Genomic DNA, 14,463 nt, shown 5'->3' with positions numbered 1-14,463 from the left:
CACATTGTAACATTTTTTTTAATATGTGTCCCTATGTTGTATAAATCTGTTTTTTCTTTGACATTACAATTGGTGCTACTTTACCATTATTACTATTATAATAATAATAATAATTATTATTATTATTATCAGATATTTGTAGAGTGCCAACAGATTCTGCAGCGCTATAAACATAGGCAGTATACAAGATAACATTTATAGGGATCAAATGGGTAGAGGGCCCTACCGAGAGTTGCACTGTTGTAGTCGGCTCTGAAGGTGATCTACAAACAGCTGGGCTCATAGGCTTACATGCTAAGGGGTTTAAGAAGATAGCAATTGAGTTAGGAAAGGTTTGTTTAGATTGTATGCTTCCCTAAAAAGTAGAGTCTTTAGGGAGCACTTGAAGCTTTCAAAACTAGGGAGAGTCTTGTGGAGCGAGGCAGAGAGTTCCATAAGATGGAAGCCAATCTGGAGAAGTCTTGTAAACGGGAATGTGAGGAGGTAACAAGAGAAGAGGAGAGGATGAGATTGTGAACAGAGACAAGGTCTAAAATGTAGGGGGGAGCAGTGCAGTTGAGGGCTTTGTATGTCAGAGTGAGAATTTTGTGTTTAAGCCTGGAGGCAAGAGGATGCCAGTGAAGGGATTAGCAGAGAGGTGCAGCAGATGAAGAGTGACTCGTAAGGAAGATAAGCCTGGCATAGGTGTTCATTATGGATTGTAAAGAAACTAGGCGGCAGCTAGGGAGACCAGAGAGGATGGAGTTGCAGTAGTCGAGGCGGGAAAGGATGAGAGAGTGGATTAAAATCGCAGTTGTGTCTTGTGTAAGGAAGTGTCTAATTTTAGTGATTTTTTTAAGGTGGAAGCGGCAGGCTTTAGCCAAGGACTGAATGTGAGGAGTAAAAGAAAGATTTGAGTCAAGTTGCGACCCCATGAGATAGGGCATGGTTGGGGTAATGATGGAGTTATCGACAGTTAGAGAAATGGGGGGTGGAGATTTTGAAAGAAGTGGGGGGGGATAAGGAGCTCAGTTTTAGAGAGATTTAGCTTAAGGTAGTGAGAGGACATCCAAGATGACATATGAGAAAGACAGTTAGTCACACAGGTTAGCAAGGAAGGAGATAGGTCTGGTGCAGAGAGGTAGATTTGGGTGTCATCGGCATACAAATGATATTGAAATCCTTGACGCTTTATTAAGTAACCTAATGATGACGTGTAGTTTGAGAAGGGGACAGAGGACAGAGCTTTGCTGTACCCCAACAGAAAGTGGTAACGGGGCAGAGGATGCTCCAGAGAAGGCTACACTAAAGTTACAGTTAGACAGATAGGAAGAGAACCACAAAGGATTGGAGGGTTTGGAGCAAAAGAGGGTGGCCGATAGTATCAAAGGCTGCAGACAGATCAGTAAGAATAAGCAGAGGGAAGTGGCCTTTGGATTTTGCTGTATGTAGGTCATTGGTAACCTTAACAATTGCTGTCTCTGTGGAGTGATGGGGGCGAAATCCATATTGCAGTGGGTCAAGGAGGGAGTTTAATGTAAGGAAATAGGATAGACGTGCATATACTAGCTTTTCAAGAAGCATGGATGAAGTAGTGAAATAGGGCGGTAGTTGGATGGGGAGGTTGGATCGAGAGGTTTTTTGAGGATAGGTGTGAGCAGTGTGTGTTTAAGAGATGAAGGAAATATACCAGTGCTGAGCGAGAGGTTGAAGATGTGTGTTAGTATAGGGGTAAGGGTAGAAGAGAGGGCGGGGAGTAGTTGTGAGGGGATGGGGTCGAGGGGACAGGTAGTGAGGTGAGAGGACAGTATAAGGGCAAAAACTTCTACCTCCGGCTGTGGTGGGACATTGGAAGACCTTGACTGCTTTTTTATGGCTACTCCTGTGTGTTTTTAGTATTAAATTTTTAACCCTGGGTGAAACAAAGTTTTTTTTTTTTTTTTTTTTTTGTTGTTTTTTTTTTTGTTTTTGTTTTTTGAGAGTTTTAGCTTTTATGAGGTCTAGGAGTCTACACAATAAGAATTCTTCTGTATCGTTCACTCAATTGTAAGTTTGTTCTTTGCTGTGTATGTGTGTGCAATAATGTTAGTTTATTCGTGTGTGTGTGTGTGAGAGCAAGACTTGATTTATTCGTTTGTGTGAGCAAGAGTGTTAGTTTGTTCCTGTGTGAGTAAGAGTGTTAGTTTGTTCCTGTGTGTGTGTTTGTGTGTGAGCAAGAGTGTTAGTCTGTTCCTGTGTGTGTGTGTGAGCAAGTGTTAGTTTGTTCCTGTGTGTGTGAGCAAGAGTGTTAGTTTGTTCCTGTGTGTGTGAGCAAGAGTGTTAGTTTGTTCCTGTGTGTGTGAGCAAGAGTGTTAGTTTGTTCCTGTGTGTGTGAGCAAGAGTGTTAGTTTGTTCCTGTGTGTGTGAGCAAGAGTGTTAGTTTGTTCCTGTGTGTGTGAGCAAGAGTGTTAGTTTGTTCCTGTGTGTGTGAGCAAGAGTGTTGGTCTGTTCCTGTGTGTGTGTGTGTGTGTGTGTGAGCAAGTGTTAGTTTGTTCCTGTGTGTGAGCAAGAGTGTTAGTTTGTTCCCGTGTGTGTGTGAGCAAGAGTGTTAGTTTGTTCCTATGTGTGTGTGTGTGAGCAAGAGTGTTGGTTTGTTCCTGTGTGTGTGTGTGAGCAAGAGTGTTGGTTTGTTCCCGTGTGTGGGCAAGAGTGTTAGTTTGTTCCCGTGTGTGAGCAAGAGTGTTAGTTTGTTCCCGTGTGTGTGTGTGTGTGTGTGAGCAAGAGTGTTAGTTTGTTCCTGTGTATGTGTGAGCAAGTGTGTTAGTTTGTTCCTGTGTGTGTGTGAGCAAGAGTGTTAGTTTGTTCCTGTGTGTGTGTGGCAAAGAGTGTTAGTTTGTTCCTGTGTGTGTGTGGCAAAGAGTGTTAGTTTGTTCCTGTGTGTGTGTGAGCAAGAGTGTTAGTTTGTTCCTGTGTGTGTGAGCAAAAGTGTTAGTTTGTTCCTGTGTGTGCGTTTGTGTGTGTGTGTGTGAGCAAGAGTGTTAGTTTGTTCCTGTGTGTGAGCAAGAGTGTTAGTTTGTTCCTGTGTGTGTGTGAGCAAGAGTGTTAGTCTGTTCCTGTGTGTAAGAGCAAGAGTGTTAGTTTGTTCCTGTGTGTGTGAGCAAGAGTGTTAGTTTGTTCCTGTGTGTGTGTGTCAGGGTGCCAGGAATCAGACTGAGATGAAAAGTGCAAAAATAATTACACCTTTATTAATAGCAAAAAAATAATAAAAAGTCCACAAGTCAAATAACAAGCCAGGAGTCAAAACCAAAGCTGGTAGTTATACAAGCCGAGTCAGGAGCCAAAGCGAATAGTCAGACGAGCTGGAATCAGGAACAAGGAAAACAGCAGAGCCAGGAACAAGCCAGGGATCAGGAACCAGGAAGGACGTCAGGCAGCCAGGTAATACACAGGAACTCTCACAAACAGGTCTGAGACAACGCAAAGGCAAAGCATACTGAACAGAGGCCCTTTGAATAATAAGTGATGACATCACAATTCTGAGACTGCATCCTGTCTCACATGGATGATGCACACCAGTCTGGCCATAAAAGGAAGTGCAGGAAATGAGCAGCATCCCCCACAATGCACCATAGTCAGGAAGAGAGGTGAGTAAAATGGCTGCCAGCAGCACATGGCAAACACAACAGGGGAAAAACCCTGACAGTACCCCCCCCCCTCCCACGGGAGAACAAAAGGCTTATTGGGGAAACAGGCATGGAAGGCACGGAGGAGGGCAGGAGCAGGAACATCAATGGAACGCTCCTCCGGACCGTAGCCCCTCCAGTGAACCAAATACTGTGCACTGCCCCTGGACATACGAGAGTCAATAATGCTGCTGACCTCATACTCCTCATGGTTGTCAACAAAGATAGGACGGGGATGAGGCAATACAGTGGTAAACCAATTACAAACCAATGGTTTCAAGAGGGAGACATAAAAAACATTGGATATGCGCATAGCAGGAGGAAGGTCAAGAGCGTAGGCCACAGGATTAACCTGTTGGAGTATTCGAAAAGGACCAACATAACGGGTAGCCAATTTATTGGAAGGTACACGAAGGTTCAAGTTGCGGGAGGACAGCCAAACTCTCTCACCAACCTGGTAGGAAGGTGCGGGCAGACGCCTACGATCAGCCTGGAACTTTTGGCGCTGCATAGAACGATGAAGGCAATCCTGAATCTGCACCTACGTGGAACGGAGTTGCCAGAGATGCTCCTCCAAAGCCGGAAATCTTGGGATCTTGAGAGAGCCACAGCAAGTGGTGAAACGCGTTGATGGTCCTACTGCCTACAGGAATCTAACTTTGCCCAACAAAAGGAATACATAGTGACCAAGGATTGCATTGGCACTATTTTTCTTCATCCAAAACTACAGATACTCTCTGCGCAGAGTGGAAGCCGGATCTACTTTCAGGAGAAAAAATTGGCGTGTGACGTCAACGACTATCAGCGAGGTTGCAGCGTTACCTATGCCAGAAGGTGAGTGGAGGAGACATACCCACGAAGAGACCGAAAGGCATGCAGAGGTAAAGTAGCCGATATTGCCAATTATACACACAATCCAACTACGAACTATTACATCAAACGAAACTGGGCACTTTATAAACTACAGAACTAAGAAATTATACAGGCACAAGGAACGTATATTTAAAGGAAAATACAATTGGGACTAGTCGTTTATTGAAACGATTTATATATATATATATATATATATATATATATATATAATATACACATTTTTTACTTTTCTTCTCAAAGTGTGACTTTACTTTGTTTTGTGTGCAAACAGTCAAACCTTTTGTACCAAAATAATAAGGTGGATTGGTGATATATCAGCTATTCAGCTACTACCGCAACATGAAGAGTGGCGCACCACTATATTTCTAAACTTGCAAACAAGATGTATATGTAAATCCCCAATTTTCTTTTAACTCTATGCAATAGCTTTTTAAAATTATTGAAATACTTGCCTTTACTCTTTTTAAGTTCTTAAATATTTAAGACCGGTCATAAAATTAGGATTTTACCTATGTGTTTATTGAAATAAATGTGTTTGTATTTTATAACAAATTTGCTTTATTGATTTCATGAATGAATCGGGCAACAAGGATGGTTGAAACCCATAATTCGCCATGAACAGGGATAACTTGTAGGAAGCATTAATAGCACTATTACGAGCAAACTCTGCCCCAGGTAACAGTTCAGACCAATTATTGTGGTGATCTGAGACATAGCAACGGAGGAACTGTTCCAGAGCTTGATTAAACCGTTCCGCAGCCCCATTGGATTGAGGGTGATATGCCAAGGAGAAGGAAAGCTGGAACCCCATTTGAGCACAAAAGGAACGCCAAAATCTGGAGACAAACTGGCTACCCTGGTCCGACACTATCTCCTTGGGTAACCCATGTAAATAGAAGACCTCCCGGGCAAAAATTGAAGCAAGCTCCTTAGCGGTAGGCAGCTTCATCAAGGAAATGCAATGTGACATTTTAGTAAAAAGGTCAACCACCATAAGGATAACAGTATTGCCATTGGAAACAGGGAGCTCGACAATGAAGTCCATGGAAACATGTGTCCAAGGACGCTCACCATTAGGAATAGGTTGAAGAAGACCCACAGGAAGACCTCGAGGAGTCTTATTCTGTGCACAAACTGAGCAGGAGGCAACATACGCAGCAACATCAGAACGAAGACCTGGCCACCAGAATTGTCGAGTGACAGACCAAATCATTTGGTTCTTGCCTGGGTGACCTGCGGCTTTAGGATGGTGGTAAGTGTGCAAAAGTTTAGTTTGAAGATTCTCAGGAACAAAACACTTACCACTAGGTTTCTCAGGAGGTGCATTGGTTTGTGCAGCCAGGATCTCCTCCCCCAAGGGAGAAGTCAAATTAGTACGTATGGTAGCCAAAATATGGTCAGGAGGTATAACTGGAGTAGGTACAGACTCCTCCTTGGACAGAGGCGAAAATTGTCGAGAAAGGGCATCAGCCCTAACATTCTTACTACCAGGCAGGTAGGAGACCACATAATTAAACCGAGACAAAAATAGCGCCCATCTGGCCTGTCGGGGGGACAAACGTTTTGCTTCAGATAGATAAGTTAAATTCTTGTGGTCAGTAAGAATGAGCACTGGCACGCTAGTACCCTCGAGAAGATGCCTCCATTCCTTAAAGGGACACTGTACCCAAATTTTTTCTTTCGTGATTCAGATAGAGCATGACATTTTAAGCAACTTTCTAATTTACTCCTATTATCAAATTTTCTTCATTCTCTTGGAATCTTTATTTGAAATGCAAGAATGTAAGTTTAGATGCCTTTAGATGGATAAATTCATCCACCAATCAAAAACTGCTGTCCAGAGTACTGAACCAATAAAAAAGCTTAGATGCCTTCTTTTTTATAGAAAGATTTGCAAGAGAATGAAGAAAAATTGATAATATGAGTAAATTGCATTTTTAGTTCAGTGTCCCTTTAAGTGCCAAAATTATGGCCAGTAATTCCCTGTCGCCAATTTCATAATTGCACTCTGCTGGAGACAATTTCTTAGAGAAGAAACCACACGGATGCAAGGAACCATCAGGCGTAGGACGTTGAGACAAGAGGGCACCTACTCCAGTCTCAGACGTATCGACCTCAAGAAAGAAAGGCAGGACAGGGTTAGGATGAGCCAGAACTGGAGCGGCAGCAAAGGCAGTCTTAAGACTATCAAAGGCCTTAATGGCAGTAGGTGACCAATGGAGTGGATCATTCTCTTTACAGGTAGTCTGTGATAGGTTTGACCATGGAAGAAAAGTTTTTAATAAACTTTCTATAGTAATTGGCGAACCCCAAAAAATGTTGAATAGACCGAAGACCAACTGGGCGAGGCCACTGCAGATAACTTGTCAGGATCCATGGAGAACCCTGCAACGGAGATAACATAACCTAGGAAGGTTACTCGAGTCTGATGGAACTCACATTTCTCGAGTTTACAAAACAGGCCGTTCTCACGTAGTCTCTGAAGAACCTGTGTAACATCAGAACGATTAGCCTCAAGTGTGGGTGAGTGTATGAGGATGTCGTCTAAGTACACCATAACATACTGTTGCAACATATCTCATAGGACATCATTAATAAATTCCTGAAAAACAGCAGGAGCATTACATAGGCCAAAGGGCATTACAAGATACTCATAATGCCCGCTCCTGGTGTTAAATGCTGTTTTCCATTTGTGGCCCTCCTTAATCCTAACGAGATTGTACGCTCCTCTCAAATCAAGTTTAGTAAAGACCATAGCTCCCTTGAGGCGGTCAAAGTGTTCCGTAATAAGAGGAATAGGGTAAGCATTCTTAATGGTAAGACGATTAAGACACCTATAATCGATACATGGTCTTAACTCACCACCCTTTTTCTTCAAAGAAGAAGAAGCCAGCCCCTGCAGGAGAGCAGGATTTGCGGATGATCCCCCGCGACAGAGCATCAGCAACCTACTCCTCCATAGCACAATTCTCTGCTACAGACAGAAGGTACACCCGGCCCAGAGGAGGAATGGCTCCGAGTTGCAGGTCTATGGCACAACCGGTGAGGAGGCAACGTACCGGCACGCACCTTGTCAAACACGTCTAGGAACTCTCGGTACTCCTCTGGCAATTGAGATACCGAAGAAGTGCACAAGACTTTAACTGGTTTCCGAAGACAAGTGGAAATACATTGCGGGGACCACAACAAAATTTTGGACCTGCGCCAGTCGAGACTGAGATTGTGCTTTTGGAGCCAGGGATAACCCAGAACAACTGGAAAATGCGGAGAGTTTATCACTAGGAACTGGAGGGTTTCAAAATGGAGAGCCCCAACAGCCATGGACAACGGGGCAGTTTCGTGAGTAACGAGTGTGGGCTGAAGGGGCCTGCCATCAATGGCCTCAATAGCAAGCAGAACGGACCGAGGCAAAACAGGAATGGAGTGCTTTGATACAAAAGCACTGTCAATGAAATAACCCAGAGTCACCAAGAGCCTGAGTGACTATGGAGGAGTCCACCCAGGAAAGGACAACCGTGACCAAAGGTTTCTCCTTAAGCGGTTCCGGGGACGAGGATAAACCACCCGAGGTCTGCTCCCGACAGGACCTTAGGTGTGAGCGTTTCCCGGCCGTGTAGAACAAGACTTCAAAAGGTTGCCCTGTAACCCACAATAGAGACAGAGCCCCTCCCTCATCCTAAAGGCCCTCTCCGCCGCGGAGAGACACGTGAATCCCAGCTGCATCAGCTCAGCAGTACCTGGTGACTCGGTACCAGGAGGCATGGGTGGGAACGAACACGTAGGAGACAACGGAACAGGAGACTTCCGCAAGCGCTCCTTGAAAGAGGGCCTCTCTCTGAGTCTGATGTCAATTAGGATCAAAAAAGACACCAATGCCTCGAGATCCTCTGGTAAATCTCTGGCAGCAACTTCATCTTTAATCGCACCAGAGAGCCCATGAAAGAAGGCGGCAACAATGGCTTCATTGTTCCAACCTACCTATGCGGCATTCGTACGGAACTCAATAGCATACTGAGCAACAGATCTTGTACCTTTAGCAGCAGAGGAAGAGCAAGCCGGAACATCAAATACCCTTCGAAAGGAGGCCACAAATTCAGGGTAATTTTGAAATCACAGGTTTATTAGTCTCCCACAAGGGATTAGCCCAGGCAAGAGCTGTGTCAGAGTAACGAGAAGAGAAATCCCACCTTAGCTCTGTCAGAGGCAAACGCCTGAGGTAACATCTCAAAGTAAATGCCCACCTGGTTCAAAAACCTTCTGCACTGAATAGGATCGCCTCCATATCGCTGAGGTAGAGGTGCAGAACCAGACATGCTCCTAGTAGGCATAGGTGTAGCGGCAGCGGAAACAGGAGCAGCCATAACTTGCGGGACGAGTCAGCAGGGTTTGCAGGGCTAGTGCAAATTGATCCAAGCGGTGATCCTGTACATCCATCCTGGAAATGATGGCAGGTAAAGGTGGATTATTAGCACCATCAGGATTCATGGCCTTTGCGTAATGTCAGGGTGCCAGGAATCAGACTGAGACGAAAAGTGCAAAAATAATCACACCTTTATTAATAGAAAAAAAAGAAAAAAAAAGTCCAGTCCACAAGTCGAATAACTGGCCAGGAGTTAAAACCAGAGCTGGTAGTCAGACAAGCCGAGTCAGGAGCCAAAGCGAATAGTCAGACGAGCCGGAATCGGGAACAAGGAAAACAGCAGAGCCAGGGATCAGGAACCAGGAAGGACGCCAGGCAGCCAGGTAATACACAGGAACTCTCACAAACAGGTCTGAGACAACGCAAATGCAAAGCATACTGAACAGAGGCCCTTTAAATAATAAGTGATGACATCACAATTCTGAGACTGCATCCTATCTCACATGGATGATGCACACCAGTCTGGCCATAAAAGGAAGTGCAGGAAATGAGCAGCCTCCCCCACAATGCACCATAGTCAGGAAGAGAGGTGAGTAAAATGGCTGCCAGCAGCACATGGGAAGCACAACAGGGAAAAAACCCTGACAGTGTGTGAGCAAGAGTGTTAGTTTGTTTGTGTGTGTGTGAGCAAGAGTGTTAGTTTGTTTGTGTGTGTGTGAGCAAGAGTGTTAGTTTGTTTGTGTGTGTGTGAGCAAGAGTGTTAGTTTGTGTGTGTGTGTGAGCAAGAGTGTTAGTTTGTTTGTGTGTGTGTGAGCAAGAGTGTTAGTTTGGCTCTCTTCCTGTCGTTATGCGGCACTAAGTAAGTGTTGAATTGCAATCAATCATTATCTACTAACCCTGTGGGGCGCAACCTCTAATATGGAACAGCTACAAAAGGCAATCTGTGTACTTTTGGATGAACATTTCCTCAGACTACACCAGCTAGTAGGTCAGTGTTTCAGCTACAACAAGCTCATTATCTATGATTCCGCTATAGATGCAGAAGAGGAGGACGGAGGACCGCAATTGCAGCGGGAGACCCCCACAGGGACCCTCTCCTGTCTGCCACATTTTGAGCCGGATTGCCAAGATCTAAAAGTTTTTGAGGCGCGCTTTGGCGTAGACACTCGCAATGAGCCTAATCTAGAGAATCCCATAGTGTCAGGGTGCCTCATAGAGCCTTGCGCTACTCAGAAGCGTGTTATTCCCTTCAACTTACCGGGGAGGGAGCTGTGTGGTCCGGTGCTGCATTGTCCGCAAAGAGCCACATGGATGTCCTGGCTAACATAGGGAGACATTGTCTTGGCCTGTTTGTGAGAATTACTACTACTCGCACTAATCTTACCTGGCGATCCGGAATAGGATGACTGTCGCAAATTACACAAAAAAATAGCGGTGAAATGGAAGACAACAAAAGCAAAGTTCTCTGATTTCTGTCTTCTAAACCGCTCCTGGACTCAGATTTGCTTCTGCTAGAGGGCCTCTCTATCTTGCTGCTACGACCTGGTGACTTGTCTAAACATAAAATGCCGGAACCCTAATGATGGCAGTACAGTCTGAGCTTTGGGGAACATTATCTGTTTGGACTTTGCAATAAATATTTAAATAATCTATTTGAGAAATGTATACATACCCCTTAATGTCTAATCTCTGCAGCTAGTGTATTAGATAGTATTTATATTTAGTGCAACACGCGAGCATGGCTTTAACTCATTTATCTTAATGACCAGCAGTATAGAGGTTAAACACAAGTTAGATAACACATTTATTTCCGCAACCTCACAGTGTTAGGTTTAACCCTGTGTGTAAATCATAGCTTAGCCAATACTTTTTGCAATTACGGTTTAGTAGATCTCTTAATATAGCATTAGCCTTCATAGCCTGATATATATGTCGGTAATTCTCACCCCCTTATATTTTATTGCTCATGCCGGGCTGTCAGCGGCCGAGACAGCAATGGCATGCTTACTATACCTATTCTCTTGAATTTAGGGGTTTAATTTAATACCTTACCACATCAGGCATGGTATTCAACTAGAGTGTCAGGAGCAATGTGATGAATATACTGACACAACATTAATTATTAATAGACACCTAGTATATTGTGGATGTATTGGTGATTGTAGCTATAGGTTTGAGCTCTGCAAAGTCTTATTATGTGGGGTATTTGCTTTCTAACAAACTAACATATGCCTGGTCCCTCACCATAGTGACACAATTTGTTTCTCAGCCTGGTATTTCATGTTAAACTAGCCTAGCTCCTATAGCTTGGCACATTGCTGCAGTTTAGCTTTGTCATACAATCTAGTTAGTAAGCGTCTTATTTACTTTGAGATCAGCCTCACTCCTCTTGAATATACCAACCTCCCCACTATAAAGATTTTTGGGTCTGCAAAAGATTAAAAAAAAAAAAAATGTTTTCTGTATCATTAAGGCTATATGCCTACTACAATATGTATTGCAGCTTTGGAGAAAGAACAAAAAGGCTAACTCTTGTTTTACTTCCCCTTGGCAGTTTAGGCCCACAGGGTTTCTTTACTTTACTATTCAATGTTGTATATTATCTGATTGCAATTCTTGTTTTAAGGGTTCAAGAGCAGCCCTATGTGTTCCATTATTATTTCATACCCCTTATCAAGCTCCCCTATCAGCAATACTAAAGGTTAAGGTCCAAGGGTCCAAGAGAGGCCATGTCTTTCTTTTTTCTCTTTTTTTTTCATTGGGGATTACAGATTTACAAAATAAGATGAATATAAATAAGGGTGTATCCCGTGCTATCATCTAGAAAAAATAAAAAAATAAAAAAATGAGGTTAGCAAAGTGAGATCCAAGAGTGGTCTCTCCATTCCATTATGCCTTTCCTTACTACCAGTTATGTCTCATTATTTGAGGTCCAAGAGTGACCTGTTTGTTATGGAAGGTTCCCTTGTGAATAGGCATCATGTATTTAATTTTGCCATCTTTAACTGTTTTATTTTTTCCTTTTTTTTCATTTCATCGGTGCAGAATGTTTACTATACCGCTATAGAATTCAGATGGACTGTACATTTTTGTTCCTGTTGTATTGACTGGCAATTCCCTTTGTGTTTATAATGTTTGTATGCCTAATTTAAGTACCTCAATAAAAATACATAAAAAAAAAAAAAAAAAAAAGAGTGTTAGTTTGTTTGTGTGTGTGTGAGCAAGAGTGTTACTTTGTTCCTGTGTGTATGTGAGCAAGGGTTTGTTCCTGTGTGTATGTGAGCAAGTTAGTTTGTTCCTGTGTGTGTGTGTGAGCAAGAGTGTTAGTTTGTTCCTGTGTGTGTGGCAAAGAGTGTTAGTTTGTTCCTGTGTGAGCAAGAGTGTTAGTTTGTTCCTGTGTGTGTGTGAGCAAGAGTGTTAGTTTGTTCCTGTGTGTGAGCAAGAGTGTTAGTTTGTTCCTGTGTATGTGTAAGCAAGTGTTGGTTTGTTCCTGCGTGTGTGTGTGAGCAAGAGTGTTTGTTCCTGTCTTTGTTACTGTGTGTGTGTGTGAGAGCAAGAGTGTTAGTTTGTTCCTGTGTGTGTGTGTGTGTGTGTGTGTGAGAGCAAGAGTGTTAGTTTGTTCCTGTGTGTGTGTGTGTGAGCAAGAGTGTTTGTTCCTGTCTTTGTTACTGTGTGTGTGTGTGTGTGAGAGCAAGAGTGTTAGTTTGTTCCTGTGTGGGTGTGTGTGTGAGCAAGAGTGTTAGTTTGTTCCTGTGTGGGTGTGTGTGTTAGTTTGTTCCTGTGTGGGTGTGTGTGTGAGCAAGAGTGTTAGTTTGTTCCTGTGTGGGTGTGTGTGTGAGCAAGAGTGTTAGTTTGTTCCTGTGTGGGTGTGTGTGTGAGCAAGAGTGTTAGTTTGTTCCTGTGTGGGTGTGTGTGAGCAAGAGTGTTAGTTTGTTCCTGTGTGGGTGTGTGAGCAAGAGTGTTAGTTTGTTCCCGTGTGTGTGTATGTGGCAAAGAGTGTTAGTTTGTTCCTGTGTGTGTGAGCAAGAGTGTTTGTTCCTGTGTGTGTTCTTTATGTATGTGTGAGCAAGTGTTAGTTTATTCCTCTGTGTGTAAGAGCAAGAGTGTGAGCTTGTTTGTGTGTGTCAGAAAGAGTGTGTGTGTGTGTGTAAGAGCAAGGGTGTGAATTTATTGGTGTGTTTGTTCCTGTGTGTATGTATGTGTGAGCAAGTGTGAGTTTGCTTGTTTGTGTGTCAGAAAAACTAGTTGCTTACAGTTAAAAAAAATAAAAAAAATACATATCTTCAATTTTCACTCTAATCCTATTGGCCCTTCCCTTTTCATATTTCATCATTTTCGCGTTCTCAATAAGCATTAACATGCATTTTATTTTTGCTCCACAGAAAAGTCTTGAGCTAGAACTACTGAGGCTTGAGAAAGAAACTGCAGATATCATTCATCCTTTATTCCTCAGTAAGTCCTTTTGATTACACCTGTGTTTTTGTACAACAGTGCACTTAGGTATGGGAAATGCTACCCAGATATCCAACATTGTATTTCCCTGTGTGGAAAGAGATGCAAATAAAAACAAAAACACTTTATTCTAATTACTACTCATTCTTTTAATGGCCAATATCCAATAGATTTTTTCTTTCATGTAATTAGCAAGAGTCCATGAGCTAGTGACGTATGGGATATACATTCCTACCAGGAGGGGCAAAGTTTCCCAAACCTTAAAATGCCTATAAATACACCCCTCACCACACCCACAATTCAGTTTTACAAACTTTGCCTCCGATGGAGGTGGTGAAGTAAGTTTGTGCTAGATTCTACGTTGATATGCGCTCCGCAGCAAGTTGGAGCCCGGTTTTCCTCTCAGCGTGCAGTGAATGTCAGAGGGATGTGAGGAGAGTATTGCCTATTTGAATGCAGTGATCTCCTTCTACGGGGTCTATTTCATAGGTTCTCTGTTATCGGTCGTAGAGATTCATCTCTTACCTCCCTTTTCAGATCGACGATATACTCTTATATATACCATTACCTCTGCTGATTCTCGTTTCAGTACTGGTTTGGCTTTCTACAAACATGTAGATGGGTGTCCTGGGGTAAGTAAATCTTATTTTCTGTGACACTCTAAGCTATGGTTGGGCACTTTATTTATAAAGTTCTAAATATATGTATTCAAACATTTATTTGCCTTGACTCAGAATGTTCAACTTTCCTTATTTTTCAGACAGTCAGTTTCATATTTGGGATAAATGCATTTGTTTCAATCATTTTTTCTTACCTTAAAAAATTTTGACTTTTTCCCTGTGGGCTGTTAGGCTCGCGGGGGCAGAAAATGCTTCATTTTATTGCGTCATTCTTGGCGCGGACTTTTTTGGCGCAAACATTTTTTTCTGTTTCCGGCGTCATACGTGTCGCCGGAAGTTGCGTCATTTTTTGACGTTTTTTTGCGTCAAAAATGTCGGCGTTCCGGATGTGGCGTCATTTTTGGCGCCAAAAGCATTTAGGCGCCAAATAATGTGGGCGTCTTTTTTGGCGCTAAAAAAGATGGGCGTCATTTTTGTCTCCACATTATTTAAGTCTCATTATTTATTGCTTCTGGTT

The 14,463-nt window shown here is 43.0% G+C and overlaps 1 protein-coding gene across 1 annotated transcript in view; it reads left to right on the top strand.

Moving 5' to 3' along the window:
* The window catches only part of HAUS2 (HAUS augmin like complex subunit 2), a gene marked incomplete in the record, with an annotated part of 63,901 nt that overhangs the window by 27,250 nt on the left and 22,188 nt on the right, over window positions 1-14,463 (top strand). Inside the window, 1 exon segment of the mRNA XM_053697810.1 lies at window positions 13,257-13,326. Coding sequence (XP_053553785.1) covers window positions 13,257-13,326 — 70 coding nt within the window.

The sequence above is a fragment of the Bombina bombina genome, chromosome 1, assembly GCF_027579735.1.
Source record: "Bombina bombina isolate aBomBom1 chromosome 1, aBomBom1.pri, whole genome shotgun sequence".
Taxonomy (NCBI): domain Eukaryota; kingdom Metazoa; phylum Chordata; class Amphibia; order Anura; family Bombinatoridae; genus Bombina; species Bombina bombina.
This window is presented reverse-complemented; position numbering and strand designations above follow the sequence as displayed.